The sequence below is a fragment of the Episyrphus balteatus genome, chromosome 4 (genome assembly GCF_945859705.1).
Source record: "Episyrphus balteatus chromosome 4, idEpiBalt1.1, whole genome shotgun sequence".
Taxonomy (NCBI): Eukaryota; Metazoa; Arthropoda; class Insecta; order Diptera; family Syrphidae; genus Episyrphus; species Episyrphus balteatus.
The window spans coordinates 1,224,644-1,251,185 of record NC_079137.1 but is presented as its reverse complement, the minus strand read 5'-3'; the positions used below and the strand labels follow the sequence as shown (position 1 = coordinate 1,251,185).

Sequence of the window (26,542 nt, the reverse complement as noted above, 5' to 3'; positions counted from 1 at the left end):
CAACAATACAAGACCATTTGCATCGAATCGTGAATACCCCTATAGTTTTTTTTAATTATTCATACATAAAATTGCATACAATTTCATAAAAATTTTGTTTGTTTGTATTTTTGTTTTTACTTACCTACTGAATTTAAATACAATACATTAGGGGTATTCACGATCCGATGCAAGTGGTCTAGTATCATTGCAGAAGTGCAAAAGTGTAAAATCTTACAACACTACAACAACAAAATATATGGATTGAAATTTTACAATGGTCTTGCACTTTTGCTATACCCTAACCCTATTGCAAAATAAAAATACAATGGTGTAAAATTTTTTTGACAGATGGCAGCTCGCCGTCGCTTGTCGCCCATGATGAACAGTTTATCTTTTTTATTCTTATTCTTTTTTATTTTGTTTCTTTTGATGCAATTTGTGAAAATAAATTAACCCGAACACAACAAAGAATGAAATTATAAAAAAAGAAGAAGCATCGGTGGAAAGACAACTCCGTAAAAAAAAGAGTGAAGCTGATATAAATCATATCATGGATTCCACTCAATATTTACTATAGATAAGAAGAGGTGCGTTCACGATCTATTGTAAAAAAATAAAATTTTACACTTTTACTACGCCTGTTGCACCAGATCGTGAATACCCCTATTATACATTTGATATACATTTTTCCACTAAAGCCTTAACTACAATGATCTAAAAAGTGAAAAAGTGGGAAATTTACTAAAATAAAATTTTTTTATAAGCTCTCTTTTTGCAAAAAGTGGCCATTGTAGTTATACCTTAATACATTTAAAACTAGTAAAATGTGAATAACGAAAATATAAAAAAAAAAAAAATAGAGCTAGAACTCAAGCAGGTCCATGACATGATAAATGTAGTACTAGATCTACTACTCATATTTACCTCCAAAGGAAAGCGGCTAGTTTAGTTTTCATATTGACTATCTTCTGTGTTCAGATCGCATCCGCATGAATTGATTAAAAAGAAAAACTATAGGGGTAAACTTTATTTGTAATTTTGCAATAATTACCCAATGTAGTCCAGCCTTTAGAATTTCCAAATCAAACAAACCTAACATGCGAACTTTGGTTTTTATTTCGCTTCTCTTCCTCTGTCAAACACACCCAAAAAAAATTATTCCAACTGTCATTTTTTGCGGCAAACTTCAAACAACACAAAAACAAATTCGCCCGAGAAACCATCAAAGTTTTTTTTGTTTCGCTTCCTCGCCTTTTACTAGAGATTCAAAATGGCCGTACGTCTCGTCAATTTTTTCTCTCCGAAGCGTCTGTGTTTCTAAAAATTATTATCAATAATATACAAAAAAAACTACATTTTTTGCAAAAATTATTCAACAAATTCCAACACAAAACTCTAATACATGTGATCTAGATAAAATGTGAACGAAATTCGGTGCGATTTTAAGTGAATTTTGCATTTGATTCTCGTCTAATTTTTTTTTTCGTTTCTCTTTTTTTTTTTCATTTTTAATTTCCTTTGGTTAATGGATTTTTCCTCCGGGGGGAAAAATGACGACAAGTTTGTGAGAAAAATCAAAGAAAAAAATAAAATATAAAACGATATTTTTTCGCAGTGAAAGTTTTTTTGTGTAGAAAAAAAAAATTAATGAAATTTTGAAAAGTTTTTTTTTTCTCAATATCTCAAAAAAAACAAATACATGCCTCATTCATGTATGTATATGAAGTTTAAAAGGAAAAGAAAAAATATTAAGCAATAAAGCAAAAAAAAAAAAAACAAAAAAATTGTTCAAGAAAATTCCCTCGCTATGAACTCGGCCATGGAATTGGATGATTTGGACAATATAACCAAAAATGACTTTCTTCCTTTGATGCCAAACATCAAACAGGAACTTCTGGAAGCCAACGAGCCCCCTAGCACTGGCACAACAACTGGCAATCCTTGCGACAGTGCCGAGAAGCGGGTAAGTTACTTTAATTTTATTTCCTCTCCTAAAATTTGTCGATTTAAAATGAAAATTAAAAAATTGGGTAGGTTGGTAGTTGCGGTATGTTTGTTCGGTTGAAAGTTTTTAAGTTAAGTTAAGGGTATGAGATGTGGCGCATAGTTATTTCGTGTGTTGGACCGACTATTTGGTGCTGCAATTTGTAGTAGAAAACTGGGCGGTGGATGATGTGAGAATGAGTAGAGGAATGAATTACTATTATTATTATTTTTGTGTATTTAGTGGATTTCACTTTGGGCTCGAATAAACAAAGGAAGTGTGTTTTGTATTAATTTTGTTTGAGTACTAGAAGAGTTTTTAAATGGGCAAGTAAATATTTGAATGAGATTGTGCAACTTATGAATTATGATTTAACGATATAATTGCAAGTTGTGTTGGCTGCGGGAAGCATATATACTAACTTGGTTACTTGAAGGTCTAATCAAGAAGATCTTCAGTTCATGTCTAAAGGAGAACTGTATTTGAAGAAGAGGGTTTTTTCCCTGACTCATATTCAAAGTCCAAAAATGTTTGAAGAAATCATTTATAATGTCCAGAATCCTGATTGATTCCTTTCTTCCGTTCTTCTAAGCCTTTATTTTCGCCAACTACCTTTTTACTTGCTCTATAGGTTCGTTGACCATATTTCTAGGGGCAAAACATTGGTTTTTCAAAATAAATAATAAAATGAGTTTTCATAAATTTTCCTAATTTGGGTGTCAAGATTTCTTAAAATATTTTATGGGAACATTTTCGTTGAAATCATTTAAGTCGTTTACAAGGAAGTCAGAAATCAAGAAAACGGGTTTATAATAGGTACCTACTGTTAATAAGTATGTTCAGCGAGGTTTTTTCTAGATCAGAACAGGACAGCACAGCACAGTTTTGTGAGAAACGTCAGATCAAGTTAGAACAGTCATTTAAACGTCAGTTGTCAAAAATAAAAAAAAAAAAACAAATTGTAAATTATATGAATTTTTTGCTTATCGGTTCTCGTTAGTTTTATTTATTTTTTGAGTTTTTACTGTGGAAAATATAATGAAAAATTGTTTTTAGTTAGAAAAACCACGAGCACCCGAGAAATATTCGCACAATTAAATCAAAACAAAAATAAAAAATGACAGCTTTGCTTTTGACACTTCTCACGCATCTGTTCTAACCTGATCTGACTCAAAAGCAAGAACAGAAAATCCTGTTCTAAACTGTTCTAGTTTTGTCAATGAACAGGAAACTAGAACAGTTCAGCACAGAAAAAATCTCAATGAACAGCAAAAAGCTGTACTTTTTTGCCTAGAACAGTCCAGCACAGCGTCAGTGAACAGACTTAATAACTTCTCAGCTGTCAAAAAGAATCCTTCCAATTTAGGTAATTTTATTGGAAAGCTGACTGGAAAGTTAGGCAAGAAAACTTTCCCTAAAAATTTAGGAAAGTTTTTTTTTGTCAACATGACAGCAGATTGTTTTTAATTAAATTTGTGTGAAAAACAACTAAAAAGTGCATTATCGGTTATAATTAATTTCATATATTCATTACAGTTAAGTGAAATTTGGTGTCTTACCCATGCGACCGGTAAAATTCTTAAATAAATTTCGAAATTTGACAATAGCATCACTTCCAAACTAATTTAGTCAATTTACTCAAATTTCCGTTCAGAAAATGACGTTGCCTAAATATCTAGTCCCTAATATTTCCTGAACGTGCCCAATTTTATTTTAAATGATTTTGAAATTTTGTAATATTTAATTCAACATTTAATACCTATGTCCTTAAAACTCTTGAAATTAAGCTTATTCTATGTTGTTCATTATTCGAAAAAAATTTTTTTGATTTTTGACAAACACAAGCTAAAATTAAAATATTGACGAAAAAAAATTAAAAACTAATAGTTTTATTCGAAAAACTTTTATTTTGAATGAATGAATGAATAAATTTTATTGAGGCTTAAATAACAAAAATTAAAGTGTTTTTTTTTTACAAAAATTCTTACAGTTAATAAAATTACCGACTTAGGATTGGTCTGGTATAATATTTAAGTATAATATTCTGGAGATAACATGAATAAATAGAATGTTCCATATAACATAGGTACAACATAAATTAGTAAGACAAGTGTTTGCTCAATATAAACACATAGGTATGTAAATATTTTACATTTGTAGAAATTTATACTTAAAACTAGGGAACAAATAACAAAAAAATAAAATAGTTTGTTTTGCTACACAATTGCCTTCAAACTAAAATATTTTTTACCCAGCCGACTATTTAGTCGCCTGCCTGTGCGCACACTAGGAGCCCAACTCGACTAAACTATCGGAAGATAAAATGTCTGTAGAGTGCGGGGGCTGAATAGAATTCTGAAAGTTGTTTTTTTTTGTTGTTTTTTTTTGGTTTTTTTTTCAAGCTATAGCAAATTATTTTGATTTAACTTTGCAGACGTAATATTTGAAGCTATTGCAACAAAATATCATTTTTAGTTTTTCTCAAAAAAGTCAAATAAAAAAAAATCATATAGAGGCAGCCCTTAAAATCTACAAATGAACTAACTAACATAAAGGCGCTATGAACTGCAAGAGCAAGTACATGCGACCCAGTCGTGCATTTTATTTTACATACCTATTGACCGGAAATTAATATAATATTGAGACATAGTCAAGTGTACCTACCTTTTTATTTTGCTAGATTCCTCCGTCTTCCCTTTTACATTATGTGGCTAGGTAGAAAGGTATATCTAGCTATCAAGTTGCTTAAGGTCACGCAACTGGGTATATAGGTATACACATCTACCTACAAACTTTGGCAACAACTCTAGCTTAAAATCATCACGCAACACGAGTAGGTACCTAAGATTGTGTTTCATAAATCAAGATGAAATTTAACTCTTTCTCTTTTCTCTGTTTTCTTTCGCTACATTCCAATTGGCTCGGCTTAGTTAAATACAAAATAATTATTTTTTAAGTTTTGAATTTAAAGTTTAATAGGCATCCTTATATGAAGGAAATCACTTCTCTTACACAAAAATATATTTATTGCACATGTTAGTTTGTGCTATATTAAATCCTTGAAATTGGTGTACTTGCTCTAATAGCTTTTTTTTCTGTGGGTTAAACTAAATTTGCTTTGGGACTTATTGACTTTATTTTTGTTCGAAGACGATTAACGAATGGGATGAAAAATTTATAGTTTAAGAGTTAATTCCACTTCAAGAGTTTCGGTTTTGCGAGAGTTGACTGTTTTTTTGATTTTACAAAAAATGAATTTAATGGTAGACAATTGCCCACATTCCTAAAATAGTAAAAAAATAAAATTTTTCAAAACAAAAATTTTCACAATTTTCTATAAATTCTGAAATAGTAATTAGCCAAGAAGGTATGTAGGTTCTTTGTTAGTTGAACGTGATTTTTTAACGTCTGGCATCCACTGTGTGCATTAGTGTTCCACGCTTCTTTGATTCCGGTTATAGATCATTTGAATTTTGTTTGTTTTATAGGGTTAAGATTTTGATGTGACTTTGAATTAGCCAGGTACAAACATCAATTTGTTTTACTATTTTTAATGCAGGTTTGGGGTCATTGTTATGCTTTAGTATCCAATTTACTGACCACAAATATGGTTCTACTCTGCACTTCTGCAGTAGGTATATGTATGTATGTATATGAACCTTCTTCTTATTAATACTTGGCACATTCAGACGGAATTCTTCATTTAAACAAAAACTTTACTCCGATTTTTTTTTGACAATTCTCAATCTTTTTACAATCTTAATCTTTCAACTAAAGGACACAAAAATACCCAAGCCTTAGACTTGATTTCTTCTTCGAATTCGAACTTGAGTTAAGTGCATAAGTATTTTTTTTTTGCAGAATTAATCTTTTAAGAGCATTATTGCCAAAAGAGAATCAGTATGTTTAGTGCCAGGTATGTATGTATGTACCTATGTACTTTTGTATTCATGTATACCACATTTACTTTAGTTTTTTTTTTGTTAAATCGGATTATAGCTTATCTCCTCGAATGTTTGAAAAAACAATAATTTTCATGAATACAAAATACTATTCTTTGAAAACAGATACCATTATAATTCATTACTTCTCCCCCTCTCTCTCTCTGTTATGAATTTTTATTTTTATTTTTTTGCAAAATACATAAAATCTCAATTTACTTAAAAAAAAAATGTATATTTCCTTCACAACATAAACGAAATCTGCTAGTAAAATTTTACTGTCTTGCAATTAAACCTTTTTATGATATTAAGAAGACTGCATTGCATTCCGCATAGTCTATACGAGAATTTATGCACATAAAAGCTTTCTCTCTTAAAAACAAATACTTCTTTCAAATTTTATATAGCTTCTCATTAAATTTTATCGGTAACATTATTGCTCGTAAACAAAATGAATAACTTTGTTTCAAAAAAAATCTTTGTCTGTAGGAGCTCTACTATGTAACGTTCTTAGAGTTTCAATAAAAAAGAGGAGAAAAGGAATCCTTCGAACTAAATTCAATATAAGTAAGTGAAACATAAAACGTCCCAAACAAAATAGAAGAGTTGTAAGGTTTCAGGTTTAATTTTAGAAGAACAAAAAAATTCAATTAAAAATCAAAAACATAAAAGAATAGAAAATTTATAAAAGGAAAATAAATATTTTTGCTATGTATATAAAAAGTATCAATATCTTAAATTTGTGATCAATCATAAAGTACCTACCTGAAACAATGGGAGGTGGAAAGAAAAAGAGGAAAAAATATCAAATATTTTGTGAAGCTTTATGGAATTCAATACTTTTATACTATCCCGTATCTACATAAATATATTGGAAAATGATTTTGTTTTTTCATCTTGAGGGAAAAAAAAAAACAAATTGATTTATTTTTCAAGTTTACTTCTGCAATAACTGTGAGTACACACTTTTGATTTCCAGGCTACTTTGTTTAAATTCTCGAGTGTCGATTTTGCAATCATTTTACTTGATTTTAGTTGTTATTTACTGCCATAATAATTTTATACGAGAAGAAATGTCCATAAAACATGATTTACGACATAATTTGTTGTTGCCTTGCAATTAAAAATTTTATGGTATAAAAAAATTCAGTCCGAATAGTCTAGAATAATTTATTCATATTTGTACGTCTCGTATTTCTAAAATAAAAAACGAAACAGGTTATTAAAAACAAAACTATTACCCCTTTGCTACAATAAGAGTGCGGAACACACTTTTTAAACATGATTAAATTGTAGTTTTGAGCTTGTTATCATTATGCCACTTAAATTTTTTTTTTTTATTGCGAAATGACTGTACATTCTTAAAACTATGGCAAGAAACCCATCTATCATGCATAAATATTGAAGTTTGAGTTTTAAAAATCTTTCCAAAATCGGAGAATCAAAACACTCCCAAGCTCCTTTTTGTGTTGGTTCTGCTCCTCTAATTAAGAATCGGCTGAACAATCCATTTTAAAAAAATTGCCCGTAAAATAGATCTATCAGTTGTTTAATTTAACATTTCTTGAAGAGTTGAGAAATATTCACTGTAATATAAGGGAAGGTAGAATCGAAAACGCTAATAGTTCTCTTCATAGAGATTGAATTCTAAATTCGAATGTAATCCAAGCATAATGATTTATTTTAAGGGCACAGAAGAAAAAAATATTAATAATCTTTTGAGCGTAGCTTACCAGATGGAGTTCTTCAAATATGGTATAAATATATGTGATTTGATATTAAAGAATTCTTAAAGTTGTTATTTTGTTTGATTTCTTTTCTTTATCTCGCTTAGAACCGATAAATCTCATTTATAATTTACAATTTATCTTATAAATCGAGTGCAGTTGAACTCAACAAGTTTCTATCCGATTTTTTATCTGCTGTTAGTGACTGTCCACAAGGTTCGATTGTTGTTTCGTGTTTGTTAGGTTGATCAGCTTTCTACAATTGAAGAATAACATTCAATACAAAGAAGATCGGTCCTTCAGAAATTAGACTTTTGTTAGTTTTTTTTGTAATTCATATTGTCTTCTTTTGTTTAACTGTAATAACAAGTAATATAAAACTATTTCTTTTATAATTTGAGCTTTTATGTACTCTTAATCTTAATGTTTGTTAAAAAAATAAAATTTATTGTAGTCTAAACCCTTTTGTTTTCAGAGTAATTAGTAAAAAGTTATTCCTGGAATAATTTCTCAAAATAATATATTTCGAAAAACCCGTTGACGTTTTAATGATTTTTTTTTTTGTTATCTTATCACACTTTATGAATTTATCGTTTGTTTGATTATCAAAAATAATATTGAGTTACTGATGATAAGATATTATCTCTGAGATAACAAAAAAAGTTTTTTTTTTATAACAATAAAGAAATCCAGATGTATTGCAGTTTTTGCTTAAATATAATGAACAAACAAAAATCTTATTCATTCCAAAAATAAATATGTTGTTGCTTAAAATTTGCCCACAATTTGTGCAAATATTCATAAAAGTATAAATATTATAATTAAACCTATTTTGTATTTCATTCTCCATTACTCTCATCCTTATAAAACTTGAATTTCCTGAATAGAAAATTAAAGATGATATCCTAAAATAACATGCCATTACCAACATCAAACGAAAAAACTACACAGAATAATCAAGATAGTTACGAAAATTTATTGAGCTAGAAATCTCGTTTCATTAATTTATGGAAAAATATGTAGGTATTCCTTTTTTGAAAAAAAGCTTGCTTGCTTGCTTTTATAGGGTATCTTTAAAAACTACCCTAGTTTTGCGTTTCATTTTTTTTTTCATTCTCCAAGATTTATTTTTCAAATTTTAAATAAAGTTACCTCCGCCAGGCTATCATTAATGTGATGCAAGATTTAAATACCAATGTTTTCGTAATGACGATAAATGGGAAATGTTTTTTTTTTTAGAAACGAAAAGATTTTATGGCTCAATATAAGAAGGCATCAAGGGTTGTTTTGTTTTAACGACAATTGGACCACCCAAGAATAAAAAAGTTTGTATACCTGCAAAAATACTACCTAATAATTCCATATTAACATTTTATACCTTCGTTCTTATTACTTTTTTTTTTGTTCATTTTATGTCTTTCTGTCTTAAATATTTTTATATTTATTGAAATCTAGACTAAGCTCATCTGAAAGTTTATTAATAACTCTAGTGCTTGGTATAAAAATTATAACTCCATTCCAAAAATCATTAAAGACTCCTTCTTTGATACTTTTTGCTTATATTTTCACTATTTTTACGCATGAAAAATGAACGTTCGTTTAGAGGTGACACCAGTTATTTGATATAAGACTTTTAAAAGCTGTTTAACAATATAAAACAATTTAAATAAACATTTGAGAGTCTGAAATGAAAAATATAAAATATAAACACCACAGATACATAATATGTATGCATAGTTAGTGTATGTAGACTTTTAAAATCTTTAAATTCTTAGAAAAAATTTAATCCTCCATAAATAGACGCAAGTTTTTATTTGTTAAAATAAAGTTTAAACTTTTTTCAAAAGAACATTGTGACATCATTTAACAGTTGTACAAATAAATGGTGAAATAATAAAATTTATTGTTAACAGTCACGTATACTGCATCAGCTTTAATTAAATTCAAGGGAATTTATTGGTTTTCGAAACTCTCTTTTTTTTCTTTCTCTATAGGGAAAGTATTGGTTTCGTCCAAAAAAATCGATGTTTTAATCAAAATCCAGATTAGATACAATGATGTAGAAGTCCAAAAAAGTGGGTTTGTTTGTGCGTTTGTTTGCCCGAGTTATCTCTATTTTCTCAAAAACGGCTCTGACGATTTCAATGAAATTGGCGTACGTAAGGGACTCCAACAAAAGTTGTTCTTTACAAAAACTCGGCGTTGTCGTTTTCTGTGAAAACTTACTTATACTTTGATTATTTGCGTATACCTTGCATAAAAGGCTGAACTGAATTAATTCAAATTTAACAGATAGATACATATTTCTTACCATTTTGTATTTTTACCATATGTATTTTAATTTTCACCAAAAAAAAAATATTCTTGTTTTATATGAAAATTTGCAATGATTAGCTTATAAATAAGTACTTTGAACTACAAGAGCAAGTACATGGGACCCAGCCTGGCATTTTATTTTTATAGATATATACAACAATACTTTTACTCGCTGTTAACCACAAACATAACGTTAATCAAATGGGTAAGGGTTTTGGTTTTGGCCGCATTGCTTTGGTTTAAGTTTTTTTAAAAATTGTTTTCCAAGTAAAATAAAATGAATAGGACAAAACAAAATGTTGCGGTTTAGGAAAAACCCGTCATTCAAAATAATAATTATTTTTCTAACCACACATAGTTTTGGAGGCACAATAGATCTGTTTGGTCCAAGTGTATCTTAAACCACATACACAATTACTTCCAAATGGAAAAAACTTGTGCATGTTTCTTTTAACTCAATTTAAAGGAAAAGCATTCAACTTCTGAGAAAGACAAAAACTTAACTACTTGCTCTTTGGAACATTGTAAATTTGAAAGAATCGAACAAGTATTTTTCGTAATACTCTTCTAGTGTGGTGTTTTCATCTGAATATCGATATAGAACTTAAACAAATAGGTACAAATTTGAAAAGGTTTTAACAAACAAAATTACTTCTACGGGGTGTTCCAGAAATCGTGCTGTTGAATGTTTAACCGTCTTATTTTTTTTATTTTAGGGGTTACTATTTAGATTTATCAAAATACAATGGTCGGAAAAAGTATTTTGACAAAATGAACATCTTTCTAACTGATGAGAATAATCTGTAACGGTTAAACATAAAATAAGGAAGTTGACGGTTATTTATTAAGAATATTATGGTGAATCTCATGATGGTCAATGTCAGTCATATAGTTGGTATTATGCTTCTAGGCTGCATTTTTTGTATAAAAAGTACTAATTTTTGAGGGAAAAAAGTATTTTGACAAACGTTCTTTTTCAACGTTGGTAAGGTAAGGTAATGCATTTTACGTGTTTCAAGCACGTATACAACTGACAGACTTGTTAAGGCCCCGATTTGTAAAAAATTGGGCAAAACGGCGGAACTTAACATTGAAGTTAGTGCATCTTCTGTTGCAAGTCATAATTTCTGTGTGTCTGTTAAAAAATCTGTGGAGAACTGAATTTATCGCGGGAAACTAAAAATTACCAAATATACAAACACAAAAATATAATTATACTATAAAAAATTTACCACAAACGGACAAAAAATGAAAAAAATGCACTTACAAAAATTGAAGCATTTTGAAGAATTGATTGACTCCAAAAAGTCTGAATTTGGAAATGCCATTCTTTCATCAAATACTTTGTTAGCAAAAGTACCCTTTGCATTGAGCTCAAAGAGACAATTTTACCATGTTTATGGGAAGATAATACAGTACTTACCTCATAAAACAAAAATAGAAAAAAAAAACAAAAATAAAAAAAAACGTTGAAAAAGAACGTTTGTCAAAATACTTTTTTCCCTCAAAAATTAGTACTTTTTATACAAAAAATGCAGCCTTGAAGCATAATACCAACTATATGACTGACATTGACCATCATGAGATTCACCATAATATACTTAATAAATAACCGTCAACTTCCTTATTTTATGTTTAACCGTTACAGATTATTCTCATCAGTTAGAAAGATGTTCATTTTGTCAAAATACTTTTTCCGACTGTTGTACATTCTCAGGAACAGTGGCGGTAGGTGGGATGCCTTAAAAATTAAATTATATATTTTTGGCGTCTGTCAAGATCAATGCTGTTACATTTTTCGATATATTGTGACAAAAAAGTCTAAAAAAATGTTAACGGGAATATGGTGAAATCCTCTTTCCCGGAACACTATGATGTCTTCTGTATTTAGGTGGTTTTGGAATAAAGTGGAATTACTACTAATTAATTTGAAAGAAAAATTTAGTCTTCATAATAAAACCAATGCAAATGTTCACATTTCTGAGGAGCCAATTAACATTTTTATTTTATTTGTCACTGCTCCTAAATAAACTTGGGTAAGGTATAGAAATACGATTGATTTCTAATAATTCCCATTCGGTGGTCCCTTCCTTCGAAATATATGTAGGTAACCACGACCTTAAAATAATAATAATAATTGCATTTAAATAAATAATGCAGAAAATATGAACTGCTTTAATAACAGAAATGATTGTTTTTATTCCAAAGGACCTGCTGCATAAAATTTATGTACCTACCAGTCCTACACTTTTAAACAAACTTTGCACAAAGCAGCAAAATAATAAAATAATCTCTTGGTTGTGAACAATGGAATACGAATTGTCAGTCAGTCAGTCGTTTTATTTTGCATTATTTATGTATTTTTCCTCTTTTGTTCTTTATGTATGAGCTTATAGGAAGGTATACATATCTAAAAGACATGCATTAAACATCTAAATTGAATTGAATAGCAAATTAAGGATGAAAATTATTAAAACTTTATATTAACTTTGTTAATTAAAATTAAGAAATTGAAAATGAAAATTTATGTCAACAAATAAAGAAATAAAAGCTAAAGTTGGAATTATAACTACAGCTCCAAAATCTTTTCTTTTAGTTTTGTTTAATGATCGAGAAATGGAAAATTATAATGCAAGGCTAGCCATTAGACTCTAGTACCTATGTACCTTCATTAAAACAAACATTTATTTATAACTCTCTATAAATTAAATTTTGAAACTTCCTAAAAGGAAAAAAAAAACATCACTTAACAAAAATGTTATACATCGATCTCTTAGACACGATAACCACTCAACTGTAAGAGCTCTAGGTCCTCCAACAACTTTCAGTAAAGTTTCATGTTCACCCTCACTTAAAAAAGTACAAACGAAGCTAAACAAAATAAAACTCGTTTTATGTATGTAGGTATACTAAACTAATGTAGAAAAAAAAAAATAAAAAACAAAAACAGGTCACGAACAAAAGCGAGGATCTTCGTGCTTTTAGTCATCCGTGAAATTGTAAAAAAAAAAATTGCAATTTACGATTAACAAAGTTGGCAAAAGGACCGTAGAACTAGAACTTTCATTGAGGCAGTTAAAACCTTTGTCACCACAACAGGTCCAAGGTTTATAAATTTCTAAAGAAGTTATTTTATTAAATACTAGCCACCCTTACAGCTATTCAATATACTCCATGCCATTTGAATTCTGAACTCCATCGACAAATTCAATGGACTGTAGGGTTCGGTTTTTTTGCTAACTTGCCCAACGTGAGATCAATGGAATTGTACACGTTAACAATATAGAAAGATGGCTATTTACAATAATGGATTATACATCTGACTTGAGACACACCACCAACTGGGTTCGAGCTCCGTCCGATTCGGAAGACCATGTGGAGCAGCAAGCAAGGAGAGAACACAAAACACAATGATCACATTATCTCTATGGGTTATTTCTTCTTTGTTTTTCTTTTTTTTTTTGTATACCTTACATACATTATATTTATATGTTTGTAGGTACATGGTACATATATATTTTTTGGGGGCTGTCAAGAGCAAAAGTGAAACTTCGCAACGTTGCTTTACACAATATAAAGTACTTGTGCTTGGTTGTCAGGTTATGAAAGAGGAAACCATATTAGAAGATGATGTCGAGTTGTGTTGAGTCGAGTCGAATCGAATCCGAGACAAGAGTAGAGTGAAGGCAATTATTTTGAAATTGTTTTAAGTGCTTTTGTCACGTTTCATGTTTTCTATTTATGTCAGTTTCACGTAACCTTTTTTTGAAAAAAAAGAAGGAATCGTTATATTTATTTAAATGTAATGCATTCGCTCTTATATTTAAGTATGTACTTACATACTTATCCATTAAAAGGTTGTCCTAAAAAATCGAATTTACATATATTTTTTTTACTATCAAACAAAAAACTTTTTAGAGTTCGAAATAAAAAAGTTTCAATTGCTTCGAAAAAAAAAAACTTTTTTTGAAGTATAATTAATTTTATAAGTTGTAGGTACCTACTCTTGTTCTTGCTTCAAATTCACTTCAGGGCTTTTATTGATTTTTCAACAAAGATGATGAATTGGAGGTACTTCATCTAACTCAATATTCGAGGAATTTTGTTCGACTGGAGAGTTTGTCTTTTATAAATGGTTTTTGAAAAGCTATTCGTGTAGAGTAGAGGTTCCTATATTGAAGTTCTTCAGATTTCAGTTTTAAATGTTATTATTGCAGAGTAAGCAATAATTATGTATACTTAAAAAAGTAAAACAAAGTAAACGATAGTGATTAGCAGAAATATAACTTAACACAAAAAAATGAATTATAATGTGTTTTGAGAACAAGAACAATAGACAAACATTTTCAATTGAATAATGAATTGTTTGCAAGTTATTAATGGTGGGGCCCTAGAAAAGTAAAATCATATTAAACCATTTCAAGGACATCCATTTTTTATACCAATACATTGTAATATAGTCGATGTCGAAACAAAATTTTTTCAGTGAATCTCGTTATTCTTTATAATGCCGAAATAACTACACTCCTGCTCAAAATTAACGCACACTTTTTTCTTCTTTAGTTATACCCCTGTATCTTATTTAAAATGGCTTTAAAATTATTTGGTGTATTTTTTTGTGTTTGCTTATTGTTTAGATAGTTGAAAAAAAAGATGAACCAAAATTTAACAATTCTGAAAATTTTGGCCTATTCATTAAAATTTACACTTTAATTACTCAAAAATCGTAAAATTTTATGTTACATTGATTAATGTTACGGTGTTTGAGTAATTAAAGTGTAAATTTTAATGAATAGGCCAAAATGGAAAATAATGATAAAAAAAATGTTCGAATTTAAGCTTTTTTCATTTTTTGCATTTTCCGAGAACATGTACTATGGTATACTAATGTAAATTTTTGTTTACACCATCAGAAAGTAGTGATTTTAAGAAACAAAATACCCACCGATTTTTTGAAAAAAGCTTTTATTTTGTAGTTTTTCCAAAAATCGAGACATACCATTTTTTACCATAAAAAAACTCAACCCTACCACTTCCCCAACTCGGCTCGCCCGTAATTTATTTTTCCTTTCATTTTTATCATATTCACCTCCTTTTCCAATGGGTTTCATCCTACTATGATTTTTTCTTACTTTTTAATGTTTTTGAAGGCTATTTATGAAAAATGTACATATAAGGTCTGTCCGTTTTTCGATACTCAGCTTTTCAACAGTTAAGTAACTATTTGATGATGGAAAAACATTATTGCAGAGCTTTACTTAAAAATTCATGATATTCATTGAAAATACTTCCATGGTAAACTCATCAAATACTGAAACACCCTTAAAAATGCATAGATAAAAAAAAATTGATCAACAAAATAAACGACAAATTTCAAAAACACATTTAATTACTTTTTATAAATTAACTTCTATTCAATTTTTCATTATTTCTAAAAATATCTACATATCTCTCTGCCCTTCAAGCTATTCCATCAACACAAATATCTTGATTAATGAGACAAAAATGAAACAAACAAAATAAAATGATTGATGCTTCTGCAGAAAATTACTATCGCACTCAATCAAAATAACAGAGAGAATACGAAAATAAAAAAGGAAAAATAAAAAACTTTTCAAGATAAAATATCGTACAATTTTGTATGGCAAATCCTTTGCAAAAAAAAGTATCTTGTAGTTTTGTATCTATATTTTGCTAACAAACTCCTAATTCAAACGCATCGAATAGAGCTAGCTATGTTTGCATTTCGCCAAGCTATCTTTAAGTTTTTAAACAATTTTTTTTTTTTTTGCTTTTCTATGTTTCGTAGTTTCAGCAAAAATAAGTTTAAATTTTTGCAGACTCATAACTTTATGTTGCATGGAAAGAGATAGATAGACACAGACGAAATGGGGAAGTAGAAAGAAGTGGGTACCTACATAGAAAAAACAAAACTTTTTGCAAAATCATAAAGTTTCTTCATTTTGCAATCGATTGCATTTTCTGGCAGCTGCCTTGTTATAGCCCGTTGCGAAATGTTCTACTCCCTCTTTTTTTTGCATTTCAAGTTTGCCCTCATTTTTCTCTTCCTCTTTTTTAAAATTTTACCTAAGCAGCAAATTTATATTGATTGTATTTTTAATGCCTTTTTACTTTTATGGCTGTTAGGAGTTGTTGTTGTTGGTTGATGGTAAAGTTCGGAAATTGCTTTTATTTTTTTATAAATTATGAATAAATTAATTTCATAATTAATAGAAAAAAAGATAATTTACACTTGAAAGCTGAGTTAATGTTTCCCCATTTTGAATGGCCGGTAATTACAGTTTTGAAACAAAGAGAAAATCCAATTTTCCAAATTATTTTAAGCTTTTTTTTTTCTTTTTGCTTGGATAGGTTATATAATGTATCTATATATACAAAAATCCTTGAATTTTTTTTTTCAATTTGGCAGTCAATTAGATAAAATAAAGCCAAGAGGACTTTAAATGGAGCACAAAGGCACAGAGGAGAGCTTGGCAAATCAATTCGTGCGAGCTATGAATTTGCTGCTGCCGAATATGTAATTACACTGTATTATATATACGTGCAGGGTTGAATAGTGCTATGAAATTGGATAGAAAGAGTAGACAGATAAAGAGAATTAATTGGAAATTTAATTGAAAATCGTTTTTTTTTTCCTTTTTAGATTTGCTTTAATATATTTATGTGAGTGTGTATCTTTTTAATGAAGTTTAAGTATAAATTTCGTAGAAGCTTAATAAATTATTGGTAAAATCATTTTGCAATTATTAAGTTTATGACAGAATACATATGAAAGGCAAAGTTTTTTCTGCCAAACTCTAGCTTTCAGAATTCTAGAGAACTCATTCATTTGAATTATGTTTATCTTGTTCCAGAAACTTATTTATTTCATAATGAATTTAACCAGATGTTTCATTATGTGTATAAAAATATATTTTTTTTTTATAAAAAAATCGATTGGTTGTTTAATCCGGTAGCAGAAAAATGATGATGAATCATTTTTCTAAATTACTTTTCCAGGTTTTCTTCATAATTCTTAGGAATAAAGTTCGAAATAAAACAAGTTATTTATTATGGCTCATTAACCAATTCTAAGAAATTAATTGATGTAATTATGTGGTTCTTGGTCTTAAAAATTAGTTATTGCACGTATATTTTCAGTTATTAAGTTAAATCTCATTTAGTTAGTTCGGTAGCCTGTTCTGTGACTATCGCATCGATATAAATTGGACATGAACATTTGTGAAATTGTTTAAATTTCAACTTATACGAGTACCATAGTAAAAAAAAAAGAATTTGAATAAAATTCCATATCCATCAAGCTGATTTTTTAAAAAAATTGTTAGAAGCTATAGTTCGGTTTCACGCTTAGAACATGAAGATGATAAGGGATATTTTCTAAAATATCTTTTTAGGAACTTGTCAATCAATTTTGTAGTCAATTCTTGTTTAATAAAAGCTCCATTTGAATTACGTTGTTAGCATAACAACCAGTTTTTTTGTTGCTAAAATGGCAATTTACTTTCATAATTAAAGGTTATCAGTAATTGAGATTGCTACTTTATTGACTTAACTAGAAAGATAACACTTTATTTATAGATTATGGTTTTTTCCGAAAGTAATAAAATTAGGCTGCTCTTAAAGATGAGATAAATAAATTTATCTGCCAGCCGTTTATTGCTTCAAGAGTTTGATAAATTTAAGTTCATTTAAGCCAAAATCATTAACCCTCCGGTATTACACCTGTTTTTGATATTAACATTGCCAGAAACGACGAAATTTGATCGTACGAGAATTTTTTATTTACTTAATGATGACCTACTTTAGATGCTACCTGTTAAGCAATTGTCGCAGGATTAATTTTTATTTGAAAATGTTTATATGCTTAACAAAATTCGTGGTTCCCGTAGACCCAAAGAGAAAAGAAAAAGGACAAATAAAAATGGCCTTCTTCTTTTTTGTGTCTCTTTTAACCCCGGCTTCTTAAAATGTACGCTTTTAGATGTAACACGGAAATATTCTCATCTAAAATCGTAATGGTCAAAGTGTTCAATATTTATCGCCTATTAAGCTCACAGTATTTTAATTTATAAGTACATATTAGGGAACAACAAGACCAAAGCAAAGTGGTTTTTATTTTAAAGTTTTTCGATTTTGTATGTCCTCCATCCTTTAAGAAATGCTTCAAAATATTTAAAAATACGCTCCTAAAGTTATTATTGTTAAATATAAGCAAAACATAGGCAAAAAGTTGCTAAAAAGTTGTCTTTAAACGACGGTTTTTTGTAGAGGTTTATCATGTTCCTCCCAAACATGACAGATATAAAACTATTTTCACCAAGTCTTATGACAATCAAATGATGACAGGGCATAAAATGGGAATAAAAGAAACATTAACTTTTATGTATCAAATTTCTTTGAACTCATCGAACCTTGATTATCTGATTTATTTATTATTTCTTGATTATTGATCTTGATTATTTCTTTCTACAGTTATTCACCGATTAAACTTATGATAACCATTTTGTAAAAGTTTTATGATACCCGCTGCCATCCCATAGAATCCAAGGTGGACTGATAAGTAAATAGGGTATTTCTAAAAAGAGGAGGGGTGAAAACATAAGATATAATTTTACCGTTCACCGCAGAAAAAAACTTTTATATCCGAAACACCTATCCAATTAGCAAGAGTCTGGAAGCGTAGAGGGTGTTATAAGTATCAAGTAAAAAAAAATAATTGCTAGCGTGCTTTAGTTCTATCTTTGATTTTGTTCATTTTCATTAACGATGTGTTTTTTGTAAAAAAAAATTTATAAGCTCGTTAACCATCGAACGTGGAACGTGGTACGAAAACCCTGAGAAAAATTACTGTGCTAGATGCGGCAATAAATGTCTTTATATGAACTTCTTACGGAGTGAGAATTTTCCTCTCCATTTCTCAAGTTCACAAAACCCAAACTTTATTGTTAAGTTATCTGAAAAAAACCTTTTATAACATCCTTTTAAATGAGCGATATTTTATTTGAAGACTTCCATTTAAATTATTGGGTAAATGGGCAATGTGCTTAACGGATTAAATTCACAATTAAGTAAAATTAACGGTCCATGAAATAATACAATTTGTATAATTTTGTTTTCCAATATTAAACTGTTGTTCCTATCATTTTCTTTAAGACTAGTACGTTGCTGATGCGAAACGAAATTTTCCATACAAAATTTCGTTAACGAAATCTTGAACTTGTTTTTGCTTCAAAACTTATTTTCGGAAGTTTTTTCTTGAATTTTTTTATTTATATTTCTATTATTTTTACTTTGCTATAATACCTGATGGTATTTTTTCGTTAACATGTCCGCTGTTGACTTTGGAGACTTCAAAATTTTTCGTTTCGCTTCAGCAGCATACTGGGCTTTAATTAGAAAATCAAATTAACCTTGCACTTTAAAAAGATTACAAACAATCCAATAAAAAAGAAAAAGGAGCATTTAAATAAACGTCCTTTCTACTTAAAACATAAACAATATGCATGAAATCAACATGTTTCGCATGAGAAGGCGTACAATTATTGAGCGTATTTAAATTTCTTCCGAGCATCTGCCGGCATGGGTGTGGCAATTTTAAATGCAATGGGTCGTAAACTTAATGTGGGTTTAAGGGATTTGTTTTAGTCTCACCAAGGACAGTCTCGATTATGTTAATTATTTCTCTCTTCCAAAAGAAATCATTTTTAACGGTAATTTATTTTTTCTCTTATTTTTAGATTGAAAACACATCAACAATCGGCGAATCGAGTTCGACAAAATGCGTGTGGTGTTCGCAATTTCTAGTTGCGACAGATCGTCCCAAACTTTTGGAATGCCTACATGTCGCCTGTTGCCAATGTGTAACAACAAAATTTTCCGAGCTCGATCGCACAATGCCACCCCTTATACACTGTCCAGTGTGCAACATGGCATCCCAAAATGAATTCATAATAGACAACCACTTCCTAATAGAGCAATGTAATTCGGGTGATTTGAATGCCAACGCAGCTGGAAGCAGCGATCCAGACAACAAACAAAGCGCTGCCGCATCAATGATCAAATGTAGTAGCTGCAGTGATGATGCCAATGCAACTTCATGGTGTGTAGATTGTTCAGAATATATATGTGATAGTTGCGTGCAAGCACATCAACGGCTGAAAATCACCAAGGATCACACAATCAAGCCGAAAGAAGAGGCCAATTGCGAAACATCAACAGCCTCACAAACCGATCGTAGTCTAAGATGTCAACTGCATCCGCAGGAGAAGCTTTCACTGTTTTGTGAGACATGCGACAAGTTGACATGTCGTGACTGTCAGTTGAGTGAACATCGTGATCACAAATATAAGTTTGCACACGAAATTGCCACAGAGACGAGAAATTCACTGGGAGCATTGCTCAATGAGATCAACTATAAGCGTTTCTTGTTGACTAGTGCGAGCAAAGTTATTGACGACAGACAGAATTTAATAACAGACAAGAAGAAGGACCTCATCAAGGACATTACAGCAATGGTTGTGAAGATCACAAATACGGTTAATATGCGCGGCAAGCAATTGGTCATGCGACTGAACGAGGTTTGCGATAGCAAACTGAAAGTATTGAATGAGAAAAAGGAAGCCCTTCAGTTGTTGTCGGAAAACACAGATCATTGCATTGACTTTGTGCAGGGCGCCTTAGATAAGGGTAGCGATTGTGCGATATTGAGTAGTAAAAAATCTCTTGCCAGGCATTTGCAAAAGCTAAAATGCCAACGTGCTGACATCCCAAATCCAGAGATTCCAGTTAGAATACAAGTTCAGCTTAATCAAGTGAACGAATTACAGAAAGGTTAGTTTCTTTTAAAATATTTTTGTTGAATTGTTGTTTCAACTGTTTCTTTTTTTAGTTATTTCTCAACTGGGTGTAATTGTTGTCGATGGAAAACCATATCCTCCACCACCGACGACTAATGGGCCACCTCGCCAGCAACCAAGTCCTAATATGGCTCCGCCACTACGACCAGGGCTTCCGCCTGGTATGACAACCGGCCTTTCCCCCGGTGGCCCTGTCCCGGGTCAATACGTTCAAAACGGCCCACCCATGTACACGAGTACGTCACCGCAACAGCAATTCAACAATATGCCAATGAATAGACCGTTCCCTGCAGATGGACCAGGTAACGACAGAAGTAAATTTTTTGCCCTCCTTTGATTGCAGTTCTAAATTGATGTTTTCTGTTTTTTTCTTTTTCGTTTGTTTGTTTTTGTTTCTTTTTTTGTTTTTTTTGTTTTTTAATTTTGTTACAGGGGTCAGATTTGCAGGGATGCCACCAGTGGGTATGCAAAGGCAAGGCCAACCACATGTCAGCTCATCAACACACCCACAAAATATGGGTAAGTTTTGTGCCATTTAGAGCTTGTAGCTGGTCGCAAATGCTTAAAAGTTTCGCTTATTCCCTTTTCCAATTTAATTAGACATGAATAGAGTTACTCCGATGTGAGATATTTCAAGTTTTTTTTTTCTAGCGAGGTTTGGCTTTGACTGTGCATATCTGTTTGGTGGTATATACTTCAAATTGTTCGTTTTCGAAGTGAATCCTTACTCATAATCCTCCAAACAAATTTTTTTATAATCTATACTTTTGGCATTAGCACGAAATTTCTAAAAAGAAACATTTCCAAAAATCCACTTTTTGATTGAGTGATTTCAGTTTCTGTTAAAGAAACCCAAGCACATAAGTCATTGGATGAAGAACTGCCAGTCATAGTTCAAATGTTTGTTTTTGCTCCAATTTCCTATTAAATTAAAATCAGATTGTCAGAATTTCCAAAAAGGAATCACTAAAGCCAACAATAGTAGATTAACAACCTTAAATGGAAATCCTTAGATTTTTATTGAATAGGCGCAGCTCTAATACTTATAAGACCAATGCAATTTCTTTCATTATTTATTTAAGATATAAGCTTACGTGGTCTTCTCAATAATCAAGCAGCTGGACAAAGTCCCAACCAGCCTCACATGTCATTCAATGGTCCACCGAATTATCCTGGCGGAGGTCCACAGGGCGCACCATCACCGTTACAAAATATCGGGGCACAAATGAGGCCGCATTTTATGGCAGGTCCACCGGGACAACAACACCAAAATTTCCCCCCAAACCAACCTGGTGGACCGAACACTCCAAATTTTATGAATAATGGGCCAAGATTCCAGAATTTTCAACGTATGAGCAATCATCAACCAGGTATGGGTGGCGGTGGTAATCAAATACCGTCACCGGGTCCGATGCCAAGGCCGAATATGATGCAAAATCCAATGCAGAATGTAAATATCAAACATTTTTATATGACAGAGTAATTTGTATTTAATTGATTTGTTGTTTTTTTTTTTATATAGAATTTGGGGTTTCCTGGAAGCCAGGCTGGCTTTAACGCCGGTCCACAACAACAAAGCCCATTGGGTGGAGGAGGCGGAGCAATGGGTATGCCTGGGATGGCGAAATGGCATATACCACAATCTGCCCAACAGAACAATGGTAAATGACATCATTTTTCTTTTTTTAAGGAATTTTTTTTGATGATTTGCTTGTTTTCATTTGAAAAGCCTGCCAAGCACATGGGCCGATGATGCAATTCGCCAATGGGAGGCAAGGTGAAAATTTTAAAATATCACTCAAATCACCCAACACGCTAAAGAATACAACACCAAATGGTCAGATGCATGGCCCAGGGAGTGTTTTGCCAAATGTAACGTCAACAAATCCCAAAACACCAAGTCCCAGTACAAATGAAGTAAAAATTTAACTTATTTCTAATAGTTTTTCAATACTTAACAACAGCTCTTGTCTTTTTTTTGTCATTTTCATAGAACTCAAAAGACTTTACAGAACCAATTGACAAAGTTCGTGATGATTCCATTAACGATCTAATGGCCACCATAGCCAAACTCGATTCCAATGGAGTGCAAGTTTTGCCCGAAGGCCGAACGAAAACAACTTCACCACAAGTTCATAGCTCGACAGATCTCTCCAATACCCAAGAGGGTAAGATTGATTTTTCATTTGCTTGGATAAATTAACATTTCATAATGTAGACACACCTAACAAGAGGATTAAAGGGTTCTTCAAACCTTTTTTAAAGTAAATTTCCACAAAAAAAACTAATCTCATCCTCATCAAAGAAAACTAACTTAATAAATTTTGTATCAAATTGAATAACAACAACAAACTTTTCTGCTTTTATTTTTCTTATTATATTTGGCATTCTTTCAACCTTCTTCTCTGTCAAATTTAACAAAACCAAAACAAACAAACAAAAAACTAACGTTTAGTTAATAAAAATGATCAAAAAGATGACCCAAACGAAGATTGGTGTGCTGTTTGTTTGGACGGCGGTGAACTGATGTGCTGCGACAAATGTCCAAAGGTATTCCATCAGAATTGTCACATTCCAGCAATTAGTTCGCTGCCAGACGAAAGCGAAAGTTGGCAGTGTCTTTTGTGTGTTAATATGGGAGAACTTGCCAACACTGTACAGATGCAACCGAAACCAATTGGAGCTGATCTAACACCAAGTGAATTACTTATGATCCAGAGAATTTGTTTGGAATTGTATTGTCAATATGAGCAGAGCTTGCATTTTCGTGAACCAGAATCACCAACAAATACAGCATACTATGAAATTATTTGCAGGTTTGTTTTAAATAGTCTCTCATACATTGAATTTATTAAAAAAAAAAAACCCCTTCTAGTCCAATGTCCTTAGATGTTATTCGAACAAGATTGGATCCATCGAGTCCTAATCATTACAAAGAAATCGCCGGTTTTATTGCTGACGTTCGATTAATCTTTAAAAACACCTACCTCTTTTATCAGGTATTTTTATAAAATGTTCAATTTCTTTAAATGGTCATATTCTAAATTAAAAAAGTCAATGCAGGAGGATTCAAAAACCTATCAACACGCCCGCTATTTAGAAATGTTCTTTGAAGAACAATTAGTAAAATGGTTACCGAAATTCGCACACAGTAATAACCATTCAAATGCAAATGGCACACAACCAAATGCAGCAGCATTAGCAGCGGCAGCAGCAGCAGTATCTGCAGCAGCGGCAAGTCTTGAAAATGGCACTGGTGCAGGCACCTTAAGCGGCAATGAAGATGATGGCTGCCAACCACCAAAACGCATTCGAAAGTTAACCGAATAATTTTAAATAAAATTCAAATACACAGTTAAATAAAAAAAAGATATAATGAAAACAATGATTTTATACTTTTCAAAAATGTATACACCTAGGTATTATTATTAATCAATGTTGTTGATATTTTTGTTGTAGGGTTCTAAACGTATAAACATAGTTTTTAAGTATTATGATTCTACTTAATTGAGAGCTTCGCGAGATTCTATTTTCTATTGTAAAATTCAATTAATAACTATTACCATAAAAACTTGATTCTTATTTCAACGATTGCATCTTTAAACAACAAAAAAATAAAAATTCTCATTTATGACTTGTCTGCATAGAGCCGTTGTCGCCGTTATGTATACTTTATAATTTTAGTTTCTCATTCATAACTTCGTTAATTATATTATTATTATTGTTTCTTTAATTATTGTATTGTAATCCATGGAAAGACATTTTATTTTTAGTTTTTATTTTAACTATAACAATTTATTAAAAGAAAATCAAACAATGAAATTATCAGTAAACTTTAGATTTAAGTAAATAAAACAAACAACAAAAAAAGCATTAAAGAACAACAATTTAATAAACGTACGCATACATAAATTATTTTATGTTGTAGAAATATTTAATTGAAAAAAAAAATTCATGTAAATATAAAAAAAAAAAAAAACAAACAAAATAATAAACAATATCAGACATTATTTTAAAGCAATTAAAATACATAAACTAAAAAATCATTTAAAATAAACGGTGAATTCCAAGCACAATGTAAGTTATTTTTATTATGTTTTTTTAATTTGTTTTTCTTTTTTGATTAAATCGTATCTATTTTTGTTATGTGAAAGCAACATTATGATCATGCATCCACATTTTATTGTTTGTTGGACAAAAATTATAAGATTTTGCAGCCTACTACTCTCGTCGATAAAAATTTAACTTTTCGATTGTTAATTTGAAAAAACCAAATCTCCAAGTTCTGCATTCAATTAAACATATTTTCCAACATTCAATCGGATCAATGTTGCTTAACAAAGCTTCTTCCAAATATATATAAAATGTATATATATTTTCCTAAAGAAATAAAAATAAAAAAAAAAATCAATTGTTAGTAATTATTTAAAACAAAAATTTAATAAATGTCATCACTGATTTTGTTTAAAAACTTGAAAAAAAAATAAAATAATAAACAAAAACATAATATAAAATATATATAAAGATCTTAATAATCATGACACTATTCAGGATTAAGTTATGTATTCGAAACAAAACAAAAAAAAATAAAATTAAACTATTTTAGTTTATCAGTTAAACTACTATCATTAGCGTATAGTGTATTTATACAATTAAATAAAATAAAAAAACAAAAAAATAAAACATTTTATTGAATAAATAAAATAAAATTAGGAAGATGAAAATAAAAGGCAAGATATGATTAAACACGAATCCGTACTTGTAGAAAATATGAGAATAAAAATTTTAATCGTACTCCATAATTGTGTATATGTGTTTGTTTTATATTGTTATATTCAGTTTACTCTTTTTTCTTCAATTCCTTCCCTTACAGTTTAAATTTTGTTCCATTTTCAATAATATTGACAAAAATGAAAAGAGAGAAAATTTTCGGAAGTTTTTTGGTATGGAGCCTTTCTTCCCATAACATTGCCTTAGGAGTTTTTATTAAGAATAGTTACCTATCACTGGAAATAAATTTCCAGACAGATTCATGATCGTGCATTTAATTCCGATGGAAAAAATCCAACTGGAACTTGTTTTTTTTTTAACATCCGCAATTTTGAAACTGGTTGTAAAGTAAAACATATTTATTTTATTTATAGTAAAAGAAGAATGATTTTTGTTCTAAAATTATAAGAATTAGAAATTTTCTTCCTTTTTCATTTCCTTAAAATAAATTTGGTCCAATCGAAACTTATGTCGATTTCCATTTGAAACAGAGGTTTTTGTAGAAATCTGTCCATATAACAAAAACCTGGTCAAAAATTTACAAAAACAAATGTTCACATAAATGTCAAATACTTTTTTGTGGCAAATGGATATCCACATTAGGTGACCTGTCTTATGATGGGTTGCCAATGATGAGTTGTCAAAAAAAAAAGTCCTAATTTATTGGAAAGTTAGGCAATTTAAATTTCCCTAACTCGATAACTCGTCTACCTCAATTTTCGTTCAGAAAATGACGTTGAACAAATAATGTCTATATAGTCCCTAATATTTTCTGTCGAAAAAAAAATGGCGTTGGCGAGCTGTGTTCCAAAACCAAATGGTGTATCTACAAAAAATAACTGAGAAACTAACTTCCGGTTGTCAAATGAAGACTTGTCAAAAAAAAAAAAAAAAATATATAGAACAATATTCAATCGCTTATGTGCATCCAGATAATTAGAACAC

At 30.2% G+C, this 26,542-nt stretch overlaps 1 protein-coding gene and 1 long non-coding RNA gene across 10 annotated transcripts; one reads left to right on the top strand and one right to left on the bottom strand.

Annotated features, from left to right (window-relative positions):
* Positions 1 to 1,269: 1,269 nt before the first annotated feature.
* On the top strand, positions 1,270 to 25,636 carry LOC129917788 (E3 ubiquitin-protein ligase TRIM33). Of its 9 annotated transcripts, none has more exons than XM_055997945.1 (11): positions 1,270 to 1,945; positions 19,709 to 20,801; positions 20,860 to 21,129; positions 21,260 to 21,346; positions 21,946 to 22,277; positions 22,350 to 22,488; positions 22,557 to 22,744; positions 22,821 to 22,995; positions 23,283 to 23,643; positions 23,703 to 23,826; positions 23,882 to 25,636. In XM_055997945.1, exons 1-11 carry the CDS (start codon positions 1,790 to 1,792, stop codon positions 24,155 to 24,157), a joined length of 3,201 nt encoding a protein of 1,066 aa, XP_055853920.1. In that variant the 5' UTR covers positions 1,270 to 1,789; the 3' UTR covers positions 24,158 to 25,636. The 9 variants fall into 9 exon arrangements, with proteins under 9 accessions (XP_055853920.1, XP_055853919.1, XP_055853918.1 ...); XM_055997944.1 differs by having other exon boundaries at positions 21,943 to 22,277; XM_055997943.1 differs by having other exon boundaries at positions 20,860 to 21,141.
* LOC129917811 (uncharacterized) lies at positions 25,097 to 26,439 on the bottom strand. Its single transcript, XR_008772860.1, has 3 exons — positions 26,171 to 26,439; positions 25,699 to 26,104; positions 25,097 to 25,207 (listed from the first exon to the last, which is right to left on the bottom strand). It is a non-coding gene; the product is annotated as an uncharacterized LOC129917811 (long non-coding RNA).
* Positions 26,440 to 26,542: the final 103 nt, after the last annotated feature.